Raw genomic sequence first — 17,243 nt, 5'->3', positions numbered from 1 at the left:
GAGAGAGAGAGAGAGAGAGAGAGAGAGAGAAATTTATGTCCAATAACAACATCTGGACAACGTTTACAGTTCACATGGGTCACATCACGGATGTAGTGGAATTAAAAGAGGCGCGCGACCCGGAAACAAAACGTTTACATCCGGGTTACACATAGCATCACGTTGTCTTAAATAATCCAGGTTTAAAAAGACAGCTTTACAGTCTTTAAATTCACTTGGACTCATGTTGGTGCCCTTGTATTTATCAATTTTATTATTTTGGATCTGGCTAATGAACAACACAAACAAAAACTTGATATGCTTATCACATTGATATAAAAAGTTGACCAAAATAGTGCCATTGAGCAATTTTCTTTTTTCTTTTAATATATAATGATTTTTAGAATTTTTTTTGAAGTACAAGATAATCTACATGTTTCTGATGTGTTATGGCCACTGTCTGGTTTAAAATGCCAGCTAGGATTTAGTCATTTCTTTCATAAAGGTAGTTACATGTCAATAAAAGACTAAAAACACTGCAATAAGTCTAAAAACATTCATATAGGGGTTGTTTTTTAATTGCAAGAATAGTTAAAACACTACAAATTCCTGAGGATAATATATTTTACCTAGCTGCTGAATGAAGCACTTCCAGTTGAACTGAATAAGGTTGTGGCTCAGAAATGACAGGTGTAGACACCCATGGTGCAGTGTTGTTTTCATTTCTCTGCAGCAATGTGTCTTACAAGTTAGCGCAATACCCGCATGCCCCACTGTGTTGCTTTGTGGCATCTTACTGCCTCACTTTGAAACTTCTAAATTAATGTTAAAAGAATTTGTTCAGCACAGAGGCCCCCTGATATTACAATGATTTACTCCTGACTCTGTATTCAGGTTCAGAGGCACCAAAACAATCACAGTTGTAATATTTCTTCACACCCAAACTCCCCAGACAAAAAGCACAGGACATGATTTCCATTTTCGTATTTTTATTTCAAAGGGCCACAAGCACCCTTTTTTTTTTTAATATGATCTTCATAACATCACTTTAAACATACCACAAACTGAAAACACTGTATTACCTAGTAAAAATAAATTACCCAGGAATGTAACAAAAACACAATCAAGGAAAAGTGCAGCAGTCATGGTTGCACAACAGGAGACGCTTCTATGACTCCCTTTAATGCTCGGGGGTTTACTGAATTATTCCAACCCTGCTGTAAGCAAAACAAAGTTAAACAGTACAAAGGGTATAATAATAATAATAATCATTATACTGTAAGATTTCAAGACTCAATGAAAATCATGTTGGTTCCATACTTTGTGCGTATATCTTATCTACTGTGGGAAGGGTGGTGGCATGGGGTAGGGCACCATCGGTGGTGGGGGTGGTGGCTGTTGGACCTGTGGTGGTGGTGGCTGAGAGCTGAAAGGGAACGGCGGGTGGTTCATTCCATTCTGAGCGGCCCTCTGCATGGCCCCGAACTGCGGGGGCCCCTGGAAACTTTGGTTACCAAAGGCACCCACCTGGTTCGCTGGTGCACCACCAAAATTACCCTGTCCGTTGCTGTTGCTGTAGTTGTTGTTGCCATAGCTACCACTAGAGTTACCACTGTTACCTCCATAGCCGCCACCATTTTGGGCCTTGTTGCCACCAAAGGTACTCTTTGGCCCGCTGCCAAACCCTCTATCACTGTCCCTGTCCCTGTAGCTACTTCCACCAAAGTTACTCCTCCCACCCCCAGAATACCTATCCCGGCGGTCATCCTTGTAGCCACCTCTTCCCCCCCGTCCACGACCTGCAGGAGACAAAGACAGCAGTGAGGAGGGAGTGGAGTTGTTCAGACTGTTTCAACAAGTCAAATGCCTAATTTTGAAGTCTACTTTTTCCCCTCATAACTCTGTCATGACTCGAGCAATATATCACATCTCTAATTACAGCATGTCAATAGTACATAAGGCCAACAGTCAGCCGAGAGTTTCTGAGAGGTCTGTGTTTGGTCAGTTTAAAGCCCCACAGCTAAATAAGGCAAAGATTAAGTCTTTCAGTGTGCCACAAACATATGGGAAATAAGTTCCTCGTGAGAAACGAATAAACATACCATCTAATCAGCACTGAAAATCACATTTTGAAATCTTGATGAAAAGAGATATGGCATCATACCTCCTCTGTCCTCTGCCATCTGGATCAGCTTGGGGTTAATGGCCTGGTTGGCCTCACGGAGCACAGAGATCAGGTCACTGGCTTGTTTCATGTTGTTGGGGGTGAAGAAGGTGTAGGCTGTGCCCGTTTTTTGACTTCGGGCAGTGCGTCCAATGCGGTGGATATAATCCTCGGAGGAGTTAGGGTAGTCATAATTGATGACAAATTTGACATCCTCCACATCTGTGAAAGTGTTGCAGTGTGGCAAAACAAAACATGGTGCCACACAGGATTTTGCACACCACAACAGCCAGATCAAAGGGAAAAGTTAGCGACTGCTGCTGCGGGAGGAAGAGTGGTTATTAGGCTGTGGAGGAACCTCGTTAAAACATAAGAATGTGTACACTTCTACTCCATGGGAATACTACTGTGGGAAGAGAGAAACGATGCACACTCCAATTGCTTACCATAATCAAAAAGATCCGAAAGACATCATTCTCCCTTTTTTTACCAAGGGAGACAAAAAAAAAAAAAAAAAAAAAAAAAAAAAAAAAGGATTTAGGTCTTACCATTAAGGAGTATGCATTCACTAGTCCTTTCCCAATGCAGCGAAATCCCCCACAAATTGTCAAGTGACATCCAGGAGCTTCTACGCAGTTGGGCCACGATATGCACTGGGGCCTCCTCGTGCCAATATAGGACCATTGACTGGTACATTTTTGCAGGTCCATGTTTTTCCCAGTACACCCTCAAAAGAAGCTTGATATTAAAGGCCGCACTGCACGTCTTGCCAAGACAAAATAGACCAAGTGCTAATTTGAACAGGGGCCCCGTCCAAAAAAAAAAAAAAAATGACAAAGGCCCAAGCATTGAACCCTGTGGGACCCCTAAGCGAGCACAGAACAATTCCCCCCACTCACTTCATCAGTCTCATCAAGGCAAGATCTTCCAAGAAGCCAGTGTTCACTTGAGAAAATGTCTCTCGTTGGCAGGTCTCGACATGACTATAAAACGCAGGCGAGGGAGGAACTTTGGTTTGAGCTGTCTCACTCTCTTTCTCCTCTCACTAGATGTTCCCACTACCCCCTAAAAACACATGTGCCAGGTCTCATCAATTTTCAGAGACAAGAGATTTCAAACTGCTCTCTCCATTTCAAGAAATCCAGCACTTTGACGGGAAAAGAAAACAACTGAAAGCTTGGACAAGCTCACACCCATGCTATGTGATACAAGCTCCGAAAGGTAACAATTGTTCCAAATCTCAAACAAGTGACTCGCAATACAGCGCTCTCGAACACAACAGCATGCAAGGCTAAAGTCACAGCATCAAGCATATCTTTTTCTTTTTTACGTTTGAGTTGGAAACAGCTGGATGGCATTTGTCAGGTGAAATCCATGGACAGAGAACAGATGTGTGTGTATTTCTCCAACATATCAGAGACAAAGGCTTAGCCACACAGCCTTTTGAAGATCACTGGCACACAAGAGCTTTCACCTCTCTAGGCCCACTGGGTGGCAAGCCAGTTGAGCACTTCCAATATGTCATCCTTCTCCCTCTCGAGGCCTGGGACTGTCATGCCTAGCGCCTGCCACAAAGACTCCACCTTAAGGTGAGAAAAACTCAGAAAATGCATAGAAAAGTTAAAGAAAGCAAAACCACTTTCTTTAAAATAAGTGTAACACTGATAATAAAGTTATTCTAATCAATGGCATACTGACCTAAGCCACGGGACGCCACATCTGTAGCAATAAGAATGGGAGCTTTGCCATATCTGAACTCTGAAAAGATAGCATCAGTGTTAACTGGAATACAGAGCAGCTAGTGACAATGATTGTTTTGGAAATCTAAGATGCGGATAAAAAAAATGTAAATCATAATTTATAAATCTCACCATTAAGGACCCAGTCCCTCTCCTGCTGGCTCTTGTCTCCGTGGATTCCCATTGCTGGCCACCTGTGACAGACAGATTGAGAATGATATACTGAAAGCCCAGCTTCAACATACTTCTGTATGCTTCTGTTTAATTCATGAACAAGTGGAAGCAATGGGAAACAACAGCTTAGATTGGGCAGATCCTAAGTGTAAACTGGAAAATGTTGAGTTAAAATAAGGGTATGAGGTCCTTACCCATCTCTTCTCATCCTCCTGGTGAGCTCATCACAACGTCTTTTGGTTTCCACAAAAATAATGGTCTTGTTTTCCTTTTCACTCATGATCTCCTCCAGCAAACGGATCAGTCTGACAGAAGAGCCGAAAACAGAGGGTTGACACAAAAAACTGAACATCATGCTTCTACTGTCAGAAAAAAATACACTACGATTTTAAGTAGTGTTGCATATTGAGTTGTAGATACTGGAGTAGTAAGTAAAGCTGATGTACAGTCATAACAGAAACATTAAAGATTTGATGAACAATATGTTCTCGAACTATTTAACACAATTTAAAGTGGATAGAATAAAATGTACCCTTATGGCACCACACTCATTAAAAGTTGTGAAAATCATCTACTCACTTGTCCTCCTTCTCCATGTCATTGCAAACATCAACTATCTGCAGGATGTTGTGATTGGCACTGAGCTGCAGTGCTCCAATATTGATCTGGACGTAGTCTTTCAGGAAGTCTTCAGCCAGCTGACGAACTTCCTTAGGCCAGGTGGCACTCCACATCAGGGTCTGACGGTCTGGCTGGTAATGGAAAAAAAGGAGAATGTCAACACTAATTCGCAAATGCAAAGTAAATTTAACACTTATATTTAGCTAAACAAATGTAGGGATGCACCATTTGAATATTTAATATCAGTAACAGTTAATCAGGTTGAGTTCTGAGGGCCGGCTCTCGGTTGCAGGTTGCTTGGTCAACTTGTGTGGGTACGAATTTAACTCTTCCTGGAGCATTTTTGTACCTTATCAACTAAGTCTTTATTTAATTTGGTTGATGGGCAAAATATTTATCTTGAACAGAACTGCAGGCTAGTAGTCAGGTTTGTGATGTGACAATTTACTGACATTGTTTCAATAATAATGTAAATTATCTTCCAAGTGAAAGCAAATAGGATAACGTACCCGAATTTGTTCCACTATCTTGCGGATCTGAGGTTCAAATCCCATGTCCAGCATGCGGTCAGCTTCATCCAGAACCAGATAGGTGCAACGACGCAAATTAGTCTTACCACACTCGAGGAAATCAATGAGACGACCTGGGGTAGCGATGCAAATCTCAACACCTTAAGCAAAAACAGGAAAAACATATTTACAATCAAAATGGATAAAACCTTAACGATACAACAGATGCCAAAAAGAAATAAAAAGCGACGTTGAAGCAATTGAGTAATATTTATATAGTGAGAGTAACTCAATAAGCATACCTCTCTCAAGGTCCCTGATTTGAGGTCCTTTCGGTGCACCGCCGTAAATACAGGTGGTCTTGAGACGGGAGGCCCTGCCGTATTCAGCAGCCACTTGTTGCACCTGCTGGGCCAGCTCACGGGTTGGTGCCAGCACCAAGCACTGAAGAAATATGAATTTAAAGATTTTCCTATTAACCACATTTTCTTGTGTTCTTACTTCACAAAAAATTAATTGAAATATGTAGGAAGCATAATTATACTAGGCAGTTGCAATGTGTTTATCTTTTCAAGTAACAATCTTTAGACTGAGCCAAGTAGCTTCACAACCAAAAGAGATTCATTCCTGCCGACCAGGGCAGGAAATGCACCACTTGCATCCGGCTAAGTATAGCACACTTTAATTGTGCCATGGCATGCCATCCTATGATAACAGGCAACTTAACAGCCTGCTCCTAGACAGATATAACACTGCTGATGCCACAATATTATGGTGCTGCTTGGCCAACTTTGCTTCAGTGGATAAAATGATTCTTGCAGTCAAGTGGCAAATTAGACACAGAGAATTAAAATTAAAAAAGAGCCATCAACACCGGGGTTCCCAAACTTGCCTGGAGGAGGTATTTGTTCTGCACACCATATCAAAATCCAGCAAAAGATCAGTTTAGTCTAGTCATACATAGTACGGTGCATCCAACAATATGTTATGAAAATAAGACTACATCGGCCCCTTATGGTAGCGTCGAGTTATTTTCTCCCATTAAAAATAGTAGGAAAAACTCAGCCAATAAAAGATTCAATATCAATATTTTTTGTGTGCAATTCTTTGCTATGAGAGTTAACAGGGTCACACACAATAACACAACAATGTATTTTAAAGTGTACTTACAATTGGACCATCTCCATGCTCCAAGAATGGCTGATGTTGGATGTGCACAATTGCAGGCAGAAGGTACTTAGAAAGAAAAAACAGAAAAGAAAAACAAAGACAGAAGTGCAAAGTGTCATTACACTCATACACAGCATCATATCCGTGAGTGTTTCCAAAAAGCAAGAGCTGCCTGCCATTCAACCTGCACAATACAAGCAGGTGCGTGTCTTACATCAGCTGTGTTCACTTTGTTTCAAGTTGCAAGAGTTTGTCTTAAAATGCAATTTAAAAAAAAAAAATTTTTACTCAGTGCATTCTGGTCACCCATAAGTCATTCACTGTCACTTTAAATCACCAAGCCCACCTAGAGACTGGTACATTAACGTTACTTCTGCCAGAAAGTCCAGACTAAACTGGTTCAACAGATCAAACTAAGTAATTAAACAATATTTAAAGAAGAATTGGAAGACACATTATATATATATATAACACTTCACTTACTGCGAGGGTTTTCCCAGACCCGGTTTGAGCGATGCCAACCATGTCTTTGCCACTCAGGGCAACAGGCCACCCCTGACCCTGGATTGGAGTTGGCTCTGTCCAATTCTGTTTGACAATAACATCCATGACGTAGCCTGAGAAAACAGGATGTGCAAATTGATAAAGAATGCGGAAATATTTAGCATATTGGAGTAAATAGACAGAGGATATGTCTAAATGATTTGGGTGACATGAAATTGAACTCACTTGGAAATGCAGCTTCATGGAACTTTACAATTGGTTTGGGGCAGTCTCTGCCTTTGACAGTAACTTCTTTGGTTCTTCGGTACAGCTCAACGTCTTGCTGGAATACCAAAAAGAAAACATAAAAAACGAGTTCTGTCAACATGTATACACACCCACATGAGACAGCAAGAAAAGACACTGACTGTGTTGAAACATTTCTTTTAGGTATTAGACCTTCAAAGTCTCCTCTTTTGTTTTGGAAAAGGTAAAAAGAACGTAGAAAGTAGAAATAGCTTTAATTTATCTTACAATTGGTCTGCGGGTGGCATCTGGGTGTTCCTGGTAGAAGTTTTTCTGAAACTTCGGAAGCTCGTCGAGGTTCCAGTGCTTCTTTCTCAGCCTCTCACCGGGGTTCCCAAACTTGCCTGGAGGAGGTCCGCTCCTGTTGCCTCCTCCACCACCACCACCAAAACGAGGGGGTCCACCGCCATACCTGACATAAAGGACAGGGACAAAGACACACAGCACAGGAAGAGATGTCACTTATTAAAAAGGGACCATTTATTTACATAAAGGTCAATTAACTAGTTGTAAGTTAGTACTGCTTGGCCATGTTTACAAAAATATGTAGTATAACGCCTGCTGATGTCATTAGGGTCATCTTGGCCTGGTCTGGTGTGGCCTTAAGTAGCATATGTGATTCTTTGCGTAATTATAAAGATAGGGTTCACTATTGTTTTTATTAGCTTATGTTTTTATACTATGAATTAAATGTCAGGATAGTTCAGCCTCTATATATAGATTGTGATCTCTTTTGTGTATCTGTCTCTTACAACATACACACCTTTCAAGATTAAATTCATTGCCGTTGTTTTCTCGCACCACATAAATAAATCACAGGGAAAGGAAACCACTTTACATTTGTAAATAGTTTATGAAGACATTTGAGACAGATCTAGTTCATACGCCAGAGGAAAAAGTGGGTCGAGCGTGGACAAAACTCAAAAATCACAATGCTTCTGACCATATACCCAGTGACAATAATTTAGGGATGACTATTGGTGCTTTCACAGAATATTTACAAAATTATATTTGTAATATCTACGTGGGTAAGGGCAAATGATGAAACAGCAGGAACAGTCTGGTAAGTTCATAAAAAGACATCACCTCATTATAGTGCACCGTTTAAAACCAGGAAAAGACAACACCTGTGCCATACCAAGAAGCATAGGGTGTGAATATTTGCTTTACAAACACGGGAGGTTTTTCCAAAACAAATGTCACTACTGATAGTTTTCTGCAAACTGTCAATGTGCAGTATTGAACCCAACCCAGCGGTGCTTACACCGTGTCAATTGTTTTGTTTGCAGCTCTTTAAAAAAAACCAACCCGTGCAGACACTCGTGAACATGAAACCGTCACATCACTCGGCTGAGTTTGACGCGACCCGCTTCAAACACGACGAACCGGGACCGTGAATGAGGCTCCGCTCTGCCGCCGGATAAGACTCATTCTGGGAACCGACGCTCATGGCAAACGGGTCGTTAAAAATAAATTGGGCCTCTGCGACACAAATCATCGTCTCGGAAATGAATCCGCCGAGAGGAGAGGAGACACCGCTGCGTCACATGTCCAAATAACAAGCAGGGCCGTCCGGCCGGCCGCCGACACGGAGCCGCCGCTAGCTGCCATTTTACCTCCAAACAGCAAATAAACGGAGAACATCACAGACACGTCAATGCCTGCCGGCACAAAACTCGTTTTCATATTTCTATGCGCGGGTGTAACCGAAATAACAACACGGTGACGTGAAACGTGAGACACCGACAGTTGTTTTGAGAATTCAACAATGACAGCGTCGCCGTTAGCGGCGGTTTGCTACGCTGCTCATCTTAGCTGACGTTGAGACACCCAGAGCTCACTTACCCTCTATCTCTGCCACGATCCCTGTCCGAAAACCCAGGCATTGTAGAGCAGACTGTTGTAGGGGGGAAAAAAAGCAATTCAGTGAAAATATCCGGCCAACAAAATAGGACACTGATGTAGAAGACGCAATCGGAAACCGGGAAATAAAAAGAAAATGCCGGCAGACAAGTCTGTCTGCAGAGACGGAAGTGAGGTTCGAGGGGGCGGATAACATTGTATCAATGCGCGGCACCTTATTTGGAACTATTTTATGTCCGCTGGCAGTGCTGTTGAATTGTATCGTGTTATCCAGTGTTTCTGATGTTTTGTCCTCCCTATTAATATCAATGAGGTAAGGCTAAATAACAGAAGCATCTCTCTGTATAGTCCAATAAAGCTGCACCAACTACATCCTCCAAAATGACCATAATGTTCAATCAACACCTCTTCAACAATATCTTAATATTAAAATCTTCATGAAGGTAAAAATTATTGCATTCTTGCATTACTACTGTTGTAGTAGACTGCAGTCATTACCTGTGTTAGGTTTACAAAATACCCTTGCAACTGAGTGTATGTTACATACAACCTAAACCTAACAACATATAGGATGCAGGAGGTAAATCCCAGTTGTGTAGTTTGTGGTTTCTAGCTTCAAAGGTCTGTGATTTGTACACCTAACCATTCACATGAACACCTCCCTAAGACTTTGTGTGAAGCAAGAAAGGGGAAAAAAAACTTGCTAGTGAACTTACCCCAGATGTTTAATGAAACAAATTTGTGGTTTATAAACATATTTTGAAGGAGATAGGGTTGAATATTTAATAAATAACAACTGAGATAAGACAAATTTGAAAGCAGTCAGACAGACCAACTCTCCAGTAGCAATATGTAAAAATTTATTTGAAAGAGAATAGTGCAAGCAATTAATTAATTCAGAAACCCCATAGCAGAAAATGTTTTTAATACAATAACATGTTCCCACATTTCTCTATTCTCCATCTTCATCTTGTGACCTTAACAATGTAGTCTTTGATTAATGTAAAATGTGTTTAAGCTGCTGATATCACAACTCACAGGATTTAGGACCCAAACACATGATACAATGACAAAAAAACAAAAAAATGCAGAACTAGGAAAAGTTTGAGATGGAGTTGATTTTCAGACTTCATAATCCAGCAAAAGTGTAGTGGTTGATATGGAGTATATGTATATGGAGGAGCTGATTAATCTGGTGGGGCAGATTGGAAGCAGGGAACAGGTGGGGTGGGTGAGGCAGAGAGGAGATCAAGCATGTGGAGAAACAGGCTGGTGGGTGAACAGGGAATGACACGAAAAGAAACAAGGCACCATAAATGAGAAAAGGACAAAGAAAGAGAGAGAAAGACAGAAACAGAGACACACAGGTAACCTCTGGTGGGTGGAGAGGGGGACAAGGAAAAAACACAAAGAGAATCAGGACTAAACATGGCAGCTGGTTCCTGCAGAGACAGAAAAAACAGACATTTCAAACAATTAAAATCACAAAAACTAAATATATATATATATATATTTTTTATACTAACATACAAACTCTTCTTCAAAAGGAAACAAATTAGGTGATTATAATCATATTTGATATCCTGTCAGGTCATATACTTCTCCTTTGTTTTACAGATTGTTTTTGTTAAATAACACAAAAACAAAAATAAAGGGCACGTACTGCAATTCGTTCCATGCAGATGATACACAACCGCCAGCAGCATATGATAATATGCTACTTTAATCTTTTGTGTGCTTAGTCATGCAGAAAATGTGGAGCATTGCACTAGAACTTTTGTCTACAACAGACATTATTTTTTTAAAGGTTAATTTTATTTGTGTTACCAACATAATACAATCCTGTAAAAGAAGCCATTCTGTCCAAATGTAATAAAATTCCAATACGTACTGTTTTGTGTTCAGAAAGGTTCCATCCGCTCATTGAGAGTTCCTTTCTTTATCACAGATGATCAAGTTTTTTTGGATTCTGTCCTATGTTTAAAAGAGAGAATAGTATTTGACAGCTTAAGCGGTATTTTCTCAACTGACACTGTGTGTCTTAAAGTTGATTTAACTCATATTAGAGTTTGGAACTGACTGAAATCTTAACAATATATCCTCACAAACAAAAGACGAACATTTGTCTTTATTTAAACACAGTTGCAACATACTTGTCAATTACTTCACCATCATCACACTTTGTATTTCAGGTGCATGGCAATAAGTGACCTGTTGTTGTTGTTTTTTTTGCTTGGAGATGTAAACCCAGAGTGCACTTGTTTGTATAGCTAATTGTCTCAAGTTCACTGTACTAAAGAAAAAACAAACAGAAGTCCAGTCTATGGTGAGGAACAATGGTGTAATCACCTGTAAAGAGTGCGCACAGATAAACAATGGATGCGCTCACCTGACTTCCTACTTTCTACTTTGACTAATAATGTCATAGACATTTCATTTAGGATTAAGAATGGTAACAATAGTATGTTCCTTGTTATGTTTTTTTTTAAATGTAAGTGTGTATTCTGTTTGTTTATTATTGGTGCCAATGAGGTCGTGTTTTGTGTGTCAGTTTGTTAGTTTGTAAACAGGATTAGGGAAAAAAATTATCAATTTGATTTGAATAAAACCTGGTGGGAAGGTGTAGCATGGGCAGAGAATGAACCCATTACATTTTTAAGCGGATCTGAATCACAGGGCGGGTCCACAATTATTTTTTACCTTTCATAAACATTGCGAGATAGGACATTTAGTAGATGGTAGTAAAGTTCAATAGAGACAAAACATAGGCCATTCGAGAAATACAATGATGAATATCATAATCCATTCAACGGTACCATTAATATTCTGGGACACACATGTACTGGCTCAAATTTTAAAAAGCAAGCAATTGGAGCATCAGAGGTGTGACGGGGAAACCAAATGTAGCGCACCCTCGTGTGCACCCTAAATAACAGGCACAGAGAGATTGCTGGTACAAAAACAGGGAGAATCGATGAAGAGACAAACAATTCCAGTCAAATATTTATGGATGTTTCACAGGCCCAACAATGCGGCAGTCCTCTGGGATTTTGGGCATGCCTGATGGCCAATACACCACTTGGGGACAGAGACATAACTGGACCCTCTGTAGTGGACATGTATAGTGGAGAAGAGTGGACTATTGGCCTTGGTGGAGGTCTGACTTCTCTGAGCGCCCTTCTTTCTATCACATTTCTATCGAATCGTTGCTATCACATTAGAAAACCTAATGTGTGGTGATCTATGATAAAACAAAAAACAAAACAAAACAAAACAAAAAAACAAAACAAAACAAACAAAAAAAAACCTGATCTTTTGAAAATCTTGTATGGTAATAGATTGTTGTAAATATACAGCATGGCTATTTTTTTGGGTTGTACCTATATTCCTCATTAGTAGACAGAGGTGAATAATTATGAATGTGAATATTTTGCTTACCACAAAACTTTCTCCACAAGTTATCTCTTTCTTTGCAGAGTTCAGTGTTATTGGCTGTTAGCTGGATGGTTATTTTGGTGAGATTAACTTTTTCTGCCAGTAACTGGTTTCTCTCTCTTTTCCAGTTGGATTTGTCTTTATTCACTATTGAACAAAGGTGAGCAGAAAAACAGTAACACAACATGTTGATATGCTAACATCTTACAATATAACATTCATCAACAACACGTGAAATTCTGAATCTTCTTTTTATTTCCAAATTTAGGAAAACACTTACTTTGGACTACGAGGTAGATGATACCAAACAGGCAGAGAAGACACACCACACCCAAAGTCGCTGAATCAGTCCTGATGTGACTCTTCTTTCCAGAGTTTTCACTGACCAAAGACTCTTCACAAAGAAAATACTTTAGGATCAAATTTATTTTCAGAGAACTGGAATTTATTAAGAAATGTATTAAATTCTTTAAGTACAAGCAGTAACTGTAAGCTGAATTTGTTAAATACAATAATAAACAAATAAATACAATTAAACATGTAATTAGAGGCTACAATGTTGCATAACCACACTGCCAAACCAAACCAATCAACAAACCACATTAAAACATTTGATAAATAAAATAAAAAACTGCGTCATTCTTTTGCATTTGTTGCTCGGGCGTGTTGTGTTCATACCTGTGTGCTGCACTCCTGCAAGTCCTGGTGTATTTGGTGATGTGCCCTCTACCCAGGGGTGGTCATACACCCTTAGGCTCTCTGCACTCACATAGATGTCCACTATACTTTCCTTGACATCCTGATCACAGTGAAACTTCTTGATGATTCCAGGCTCTGACAGACCTCCCGACATCACTTGCTTTGAGCTATCATACATTAAACGTCAAACAATTGTGTTTGCTACCACACTGTACTGCTTTTATTCTTGATATTGTGTCTGTTTTCGGAAAGAGGCAGGACAAAAAAGGGAACACCAGAAAAATAGGAAGCTATAAGTATTTGTCGTTTGGGCATCTGCTTGTTCTTTCTAAATCCAGATGATAATCGGTGACCTTTGACATTTGATTTGTGGTCAGTGACCAGAGTTAATGGTCACAGTTTATTGTTCAGTTATCATAGTGTGACCTACAACAGAGATACAAAACAATGAATGATCCTTCTGTGATTGTATGGTGGGGCTGAAACAAAGGACAAACCTCTACAGTAGCTTTTTCCATGTTGAATTCAAATTTCAAATAACACAGTTCTGTGAAAAATGTGTAAATCCCTTGAAAATGGTTGACTTTTTAAGCACATTTTGTCAAACAAATATAGGAGCCTGAGCTGACCATAATCAGGAGGCACTTTGATTGTGGCGAGTTCTGGTTACGCTGTCAAACCTGCAGTCTGCCGTGGCGTCATGGCAGAGCCAGAGGGGAACTCTGGGAGACAAGCGGGTTAATGACGTGTTTGCACGGAACATAACTGTCAAGTGTTACGTCATCTTTAACGACACGCATCAAGACAGCCGTGCATGCATTTCACAGTTACTTAATTAGCTTACAGATAAAGGCTATTGACCAACACCCCAATGAAAATTACCTTATTGAATCAACAATAATACCAACACATGATAAATTCTCCCTCGGCCTCAGAAACTAGTTTAGCCCCTTTTCACAGAAATTCTTTATGTAGATGTTTTGTATAATTGTCCATCAGTCTGTTGCATCAGCGTGTCATATTTTTGCAAAACGTCAGTGCAAAAGTTCCTTCAGTTGAGAGATGTGAGGGCTTTTCTTATGTAGTGTTGTTTTCAGCTGTCCTCACACCATTTCAATAGGATACATGACACCAAAAGTCAATTTTATGTGTCATTCGTTTGAGTATATCACCTTTATCTTTGGACAATGTTTCAAAGATGATCAAATGTTTGCTTGCCCAAATATGTTTAAAAAAAAAAAAATCAACAATTAATTAAACAATTTACAATATGGACCCAAGAGTGTGCTAAATTACTTTTTATAAAACCTGAAAAACTCAGCTAGTGTAAACTATTGCAATACTGAAATAAAGATTGCATCAAAGTATTTAAAAATAAATTAACATGATAATTCATAATTTTTGTATTTCAGTTTATGTACATCAGAACTTAAAACTCTTCATCTTGAAAACAACAATATGCTATAAACCACTCAGTCATATAATTAAAAAGAAAATATTTATTTCTTGGTTTATCTTTTGTAACTTCTATAGTAAATAATGTAATACAAAAATAAAACATTACTGACATGTTTGCTCTCAGGTGTTTGTTTATACATAAAAAAACAGATCTTGAATCAATCAAAGAGTTAACCACTTTGTGATTTTATTTAAGCATTTTCTCACATGCAGTAAAGTGAACTTGAGGAGCTTGACTTAATCCAGTTTTATAAATCAGGATATATGTCATTAATGTGAGCACAGTTTCCACCTCTGTCTCCTGTATACTCTTCAGATTTCCAATGTACCTAGAGATAAACAAAAACTGTTTAGTCACAATTTCAATCCATCACCAGTCTTACCAAGTATTCGAAATCCTGTCAATACTGGTGACATCTATTGTACTTGCAGATATACATAATTCTGATCTTTGAAATAAATCAAACACAGAGGAAACATTTATTTCACTTGAGAGTCACATGAAGAGAAACCATTTCAGCTGTTGCGCATCCGGAGGAAAAACATACTTTATCCCAGACTGCTGTTCTTAAATGTCATCTTTTAAAACCCTTATGCTACAAATGTTGGTGAACTAACAGTTGGACCTCAGCCTGAATAATTTTCTGTGCAACAAAGTGCCAGACTTTTTACCCCAAATTTCTCTCGTGTCAGTTTTATCCTCTCACCAAATTTCAGCAGCAAAGTGACCTATATTTTCCAAAAAGACAAACTATTGCAATGATTAAAATAATTATTCATATTTTTCACTCACCAATCTGAATTTGTACTTCGTCTTTGTCTTTGTTGAGGTTGATCATCTTTGACCAGCTTGTGTTTTGGGTCAGGGTGGAATTGAGGCTTTTTATTTCAGCGTGACTTGTAAGTAGTTTGTCCCTCACACTGGTCAAGTTAGCAATGTAGGCCCACAGTTGATTTCTCTCTATCTAGGGGTCGCTTTTGAATCACTGTCACAGCACACGTTCAACATGTGGAGGATTAAAAATTACTCACATCATGTATATGATAAATATACTACAATCACTGTCTGGAGCAGATGAGTTAGGAAAACATATACTTACACAGGACCAACAGGATGATGATTGCAATCAGGAGAAGACACAGCAGCCCAAGAAACACTGCAGCAGCTCTGAGAAGATCACTCTTTTCTGAATTTACACTGTTAGAATTGCCTGAGAGCGCAAATTAATAAAGATAATGTTGGTTTGTTTCAATCTATTAGTGATACCGTTGTTACATAAGATTTACATTTAAAAACTGGCTTCATCATAAACCTCTGGATTTATATATAAGATAATAGATAAAAAAAATTGTCTTTAGAGTCCTTTTTAGTAAGAATACCATGGACTATTGCTGCTTCAGGTCCACTGTTAAAAACTATTTCATTGAAAAACAAAATGCATCAACAAAAAAACGTTGTATTCCAAAATTGCAAATAAATATACCACCTTAAAAAAAATTATATCATGTAGGACATATGAGACAGACAGGTCGATACCTTTCTGTTGATCCTCACTGGTGTTTGGCTGTAATTTCAGTGGTGTACTTTCTTCTGCCTGGTAGTTGTCATAAATTCTCACATTGTCAGTGTTGTCACAGACGTCTGCATTGCTGTCCTCCTTCTCACCCGTCTGAAATTTAACTTTCTTGGTGAGGTCTGGCTTGGCATAAAGATCCTCAGACATGCTGTTTGCAGAATTGCCTAAAATAACTCTGTTATAAGTCTGTTCTGCTTGATCAATCTAACTGTTTGCATTTGTATGAATAGTCTGTGACTCTATTTTATAAAAATAAGGAAGTAAAGTAAGTTACCATGGCAGTTGGTTCATGGTAAAGGGAAGAAAATAGAGGAACTCATAACATAAAGCAGAATTGTTCTGTCTATTGCAGGGGTGTCAAACATACGGCCCGCGGGCCGGATCCGGCCCGCCAGGGGGTCCAGCTCGGCCCGCCGGATGACTTTGCTAAGTGTGAAAATTACAGAAAGACATAAATTGCATTTCTATGAGAATATGGAGGTTTATGAGTACAAACGTTTTGTTTTTAATCGATCCAGTAATTGCTTCAAAAACAGCGTAAATGCGACGTCTGCTCCGGAGGAAGAAGCGCTCGGTGCTCGCTTTGTGACGCATTTGACGTCAAACGCGTCACAAAGCGAGGGAATCTGCAGAGGAGAGCCCAGGCAGATAAACAGTGGGCTGATGTCTGAGTTTTTGCTCTTTATGTTTCTAGTTTATTGTAGAAAGACCTTAAAACAGGGTTTATCATCCAAAAACCTTCACCAATGATTTAAACATAGAGAAATATTGTCGTTATGTATGCGTTATTATGCTATGATTTTACTGGTCTGGCCCACTTGAGATCAAAGTGGGCAGTATGTGGCCCCTTAACTAAAATGAGTTTGACACCCCTGGTCTATTGGGTTGATGTTTAGATTATTTTTAATTTATCTCCCTGGTGGTTGCATGTGTTATTGCAGTTAGTTTTAGCAGTAGAAGTCTTCTCTTCATTCATTGGCCAATAGGGTCACATGATGTGGCCAGAGCAATGATTCCAGCGCACAGCACAGGTGACATGGCGGCAGCTAATCCTCTGCCTTTCTTA

The 17,243-nt window shown here is 39.4% G+C and overlaps 1 protein-coding gene across 2 annotated transcripts; it reads right to left on the bottom strand.

Moving 5' to 3' along the window:
* Positions 1-951: 951 nt before the first annotated feature.
* Positions 952-9,185, bottom strand: LOC138620183 (probable ATP-dependent RNA helicase DDX5). 2 transcript variants are annotated; one of them, XM_069697158.1, is made up of 13 exons: positions 8,991-9,185; positions 7,374-7,557; positions 7,086-7,182; positions 6,840-6,973; positions 6,357-6,422; positions 5,489-5,630; positions 5,187-5,347; positions 4,636-4,808; positions 4,251-4,361; positions 4,015-4,076; positions 3,842-3,901; positions 2,144-2,365; positions 952-1,778 (listed from the first exon to the last, which is right to left on the bottom strand). In XM_069697158.1, the coding sequence occupies exons 1-13, from the start codon at positions 9,029-9,031 to the stop codon at positions 1,318-1,320; spliced, it is 1,914 nt and encodes a 637-aa protein (XP_069553259.1). In that variant the 5' UTR covers positions 9,032-9,185; the 3' UTR covers positions 952-1,317. The 2 variants fall into 2 exon arrangements, with proteins under 2 accessions (XP_069553259.1, XP_069553260.1); XM_069697159.1 differs by lacking the exon at positions 3,842-3,901.
* Positions 9,186-17,243: the final 8,058 nt, after the last annotated feature.

The sequence above is a fragment of the Brachyistius frenatus genome, unplaced genomic scaffold (assembly GCF_029030835.1).
Source record: "Brachyistius frenatus isolate BFR_SWC_R1_liver_20210118 unplaced genomic scaffold, ASM2903083v1 Contig_23, whole genome shotgun sequence".
Lineage (NCBI taxonomy): Eukaryota > Metazoa > Chordata > Actinopteri > Embiotocidae > Brachyistius > Brachyistius frenatus.
The sequence above is the reverse complement of the archived record's forward strand: the minus strand, read 5'-3'. Positions and strand labels throughout refer to the sequence as shown.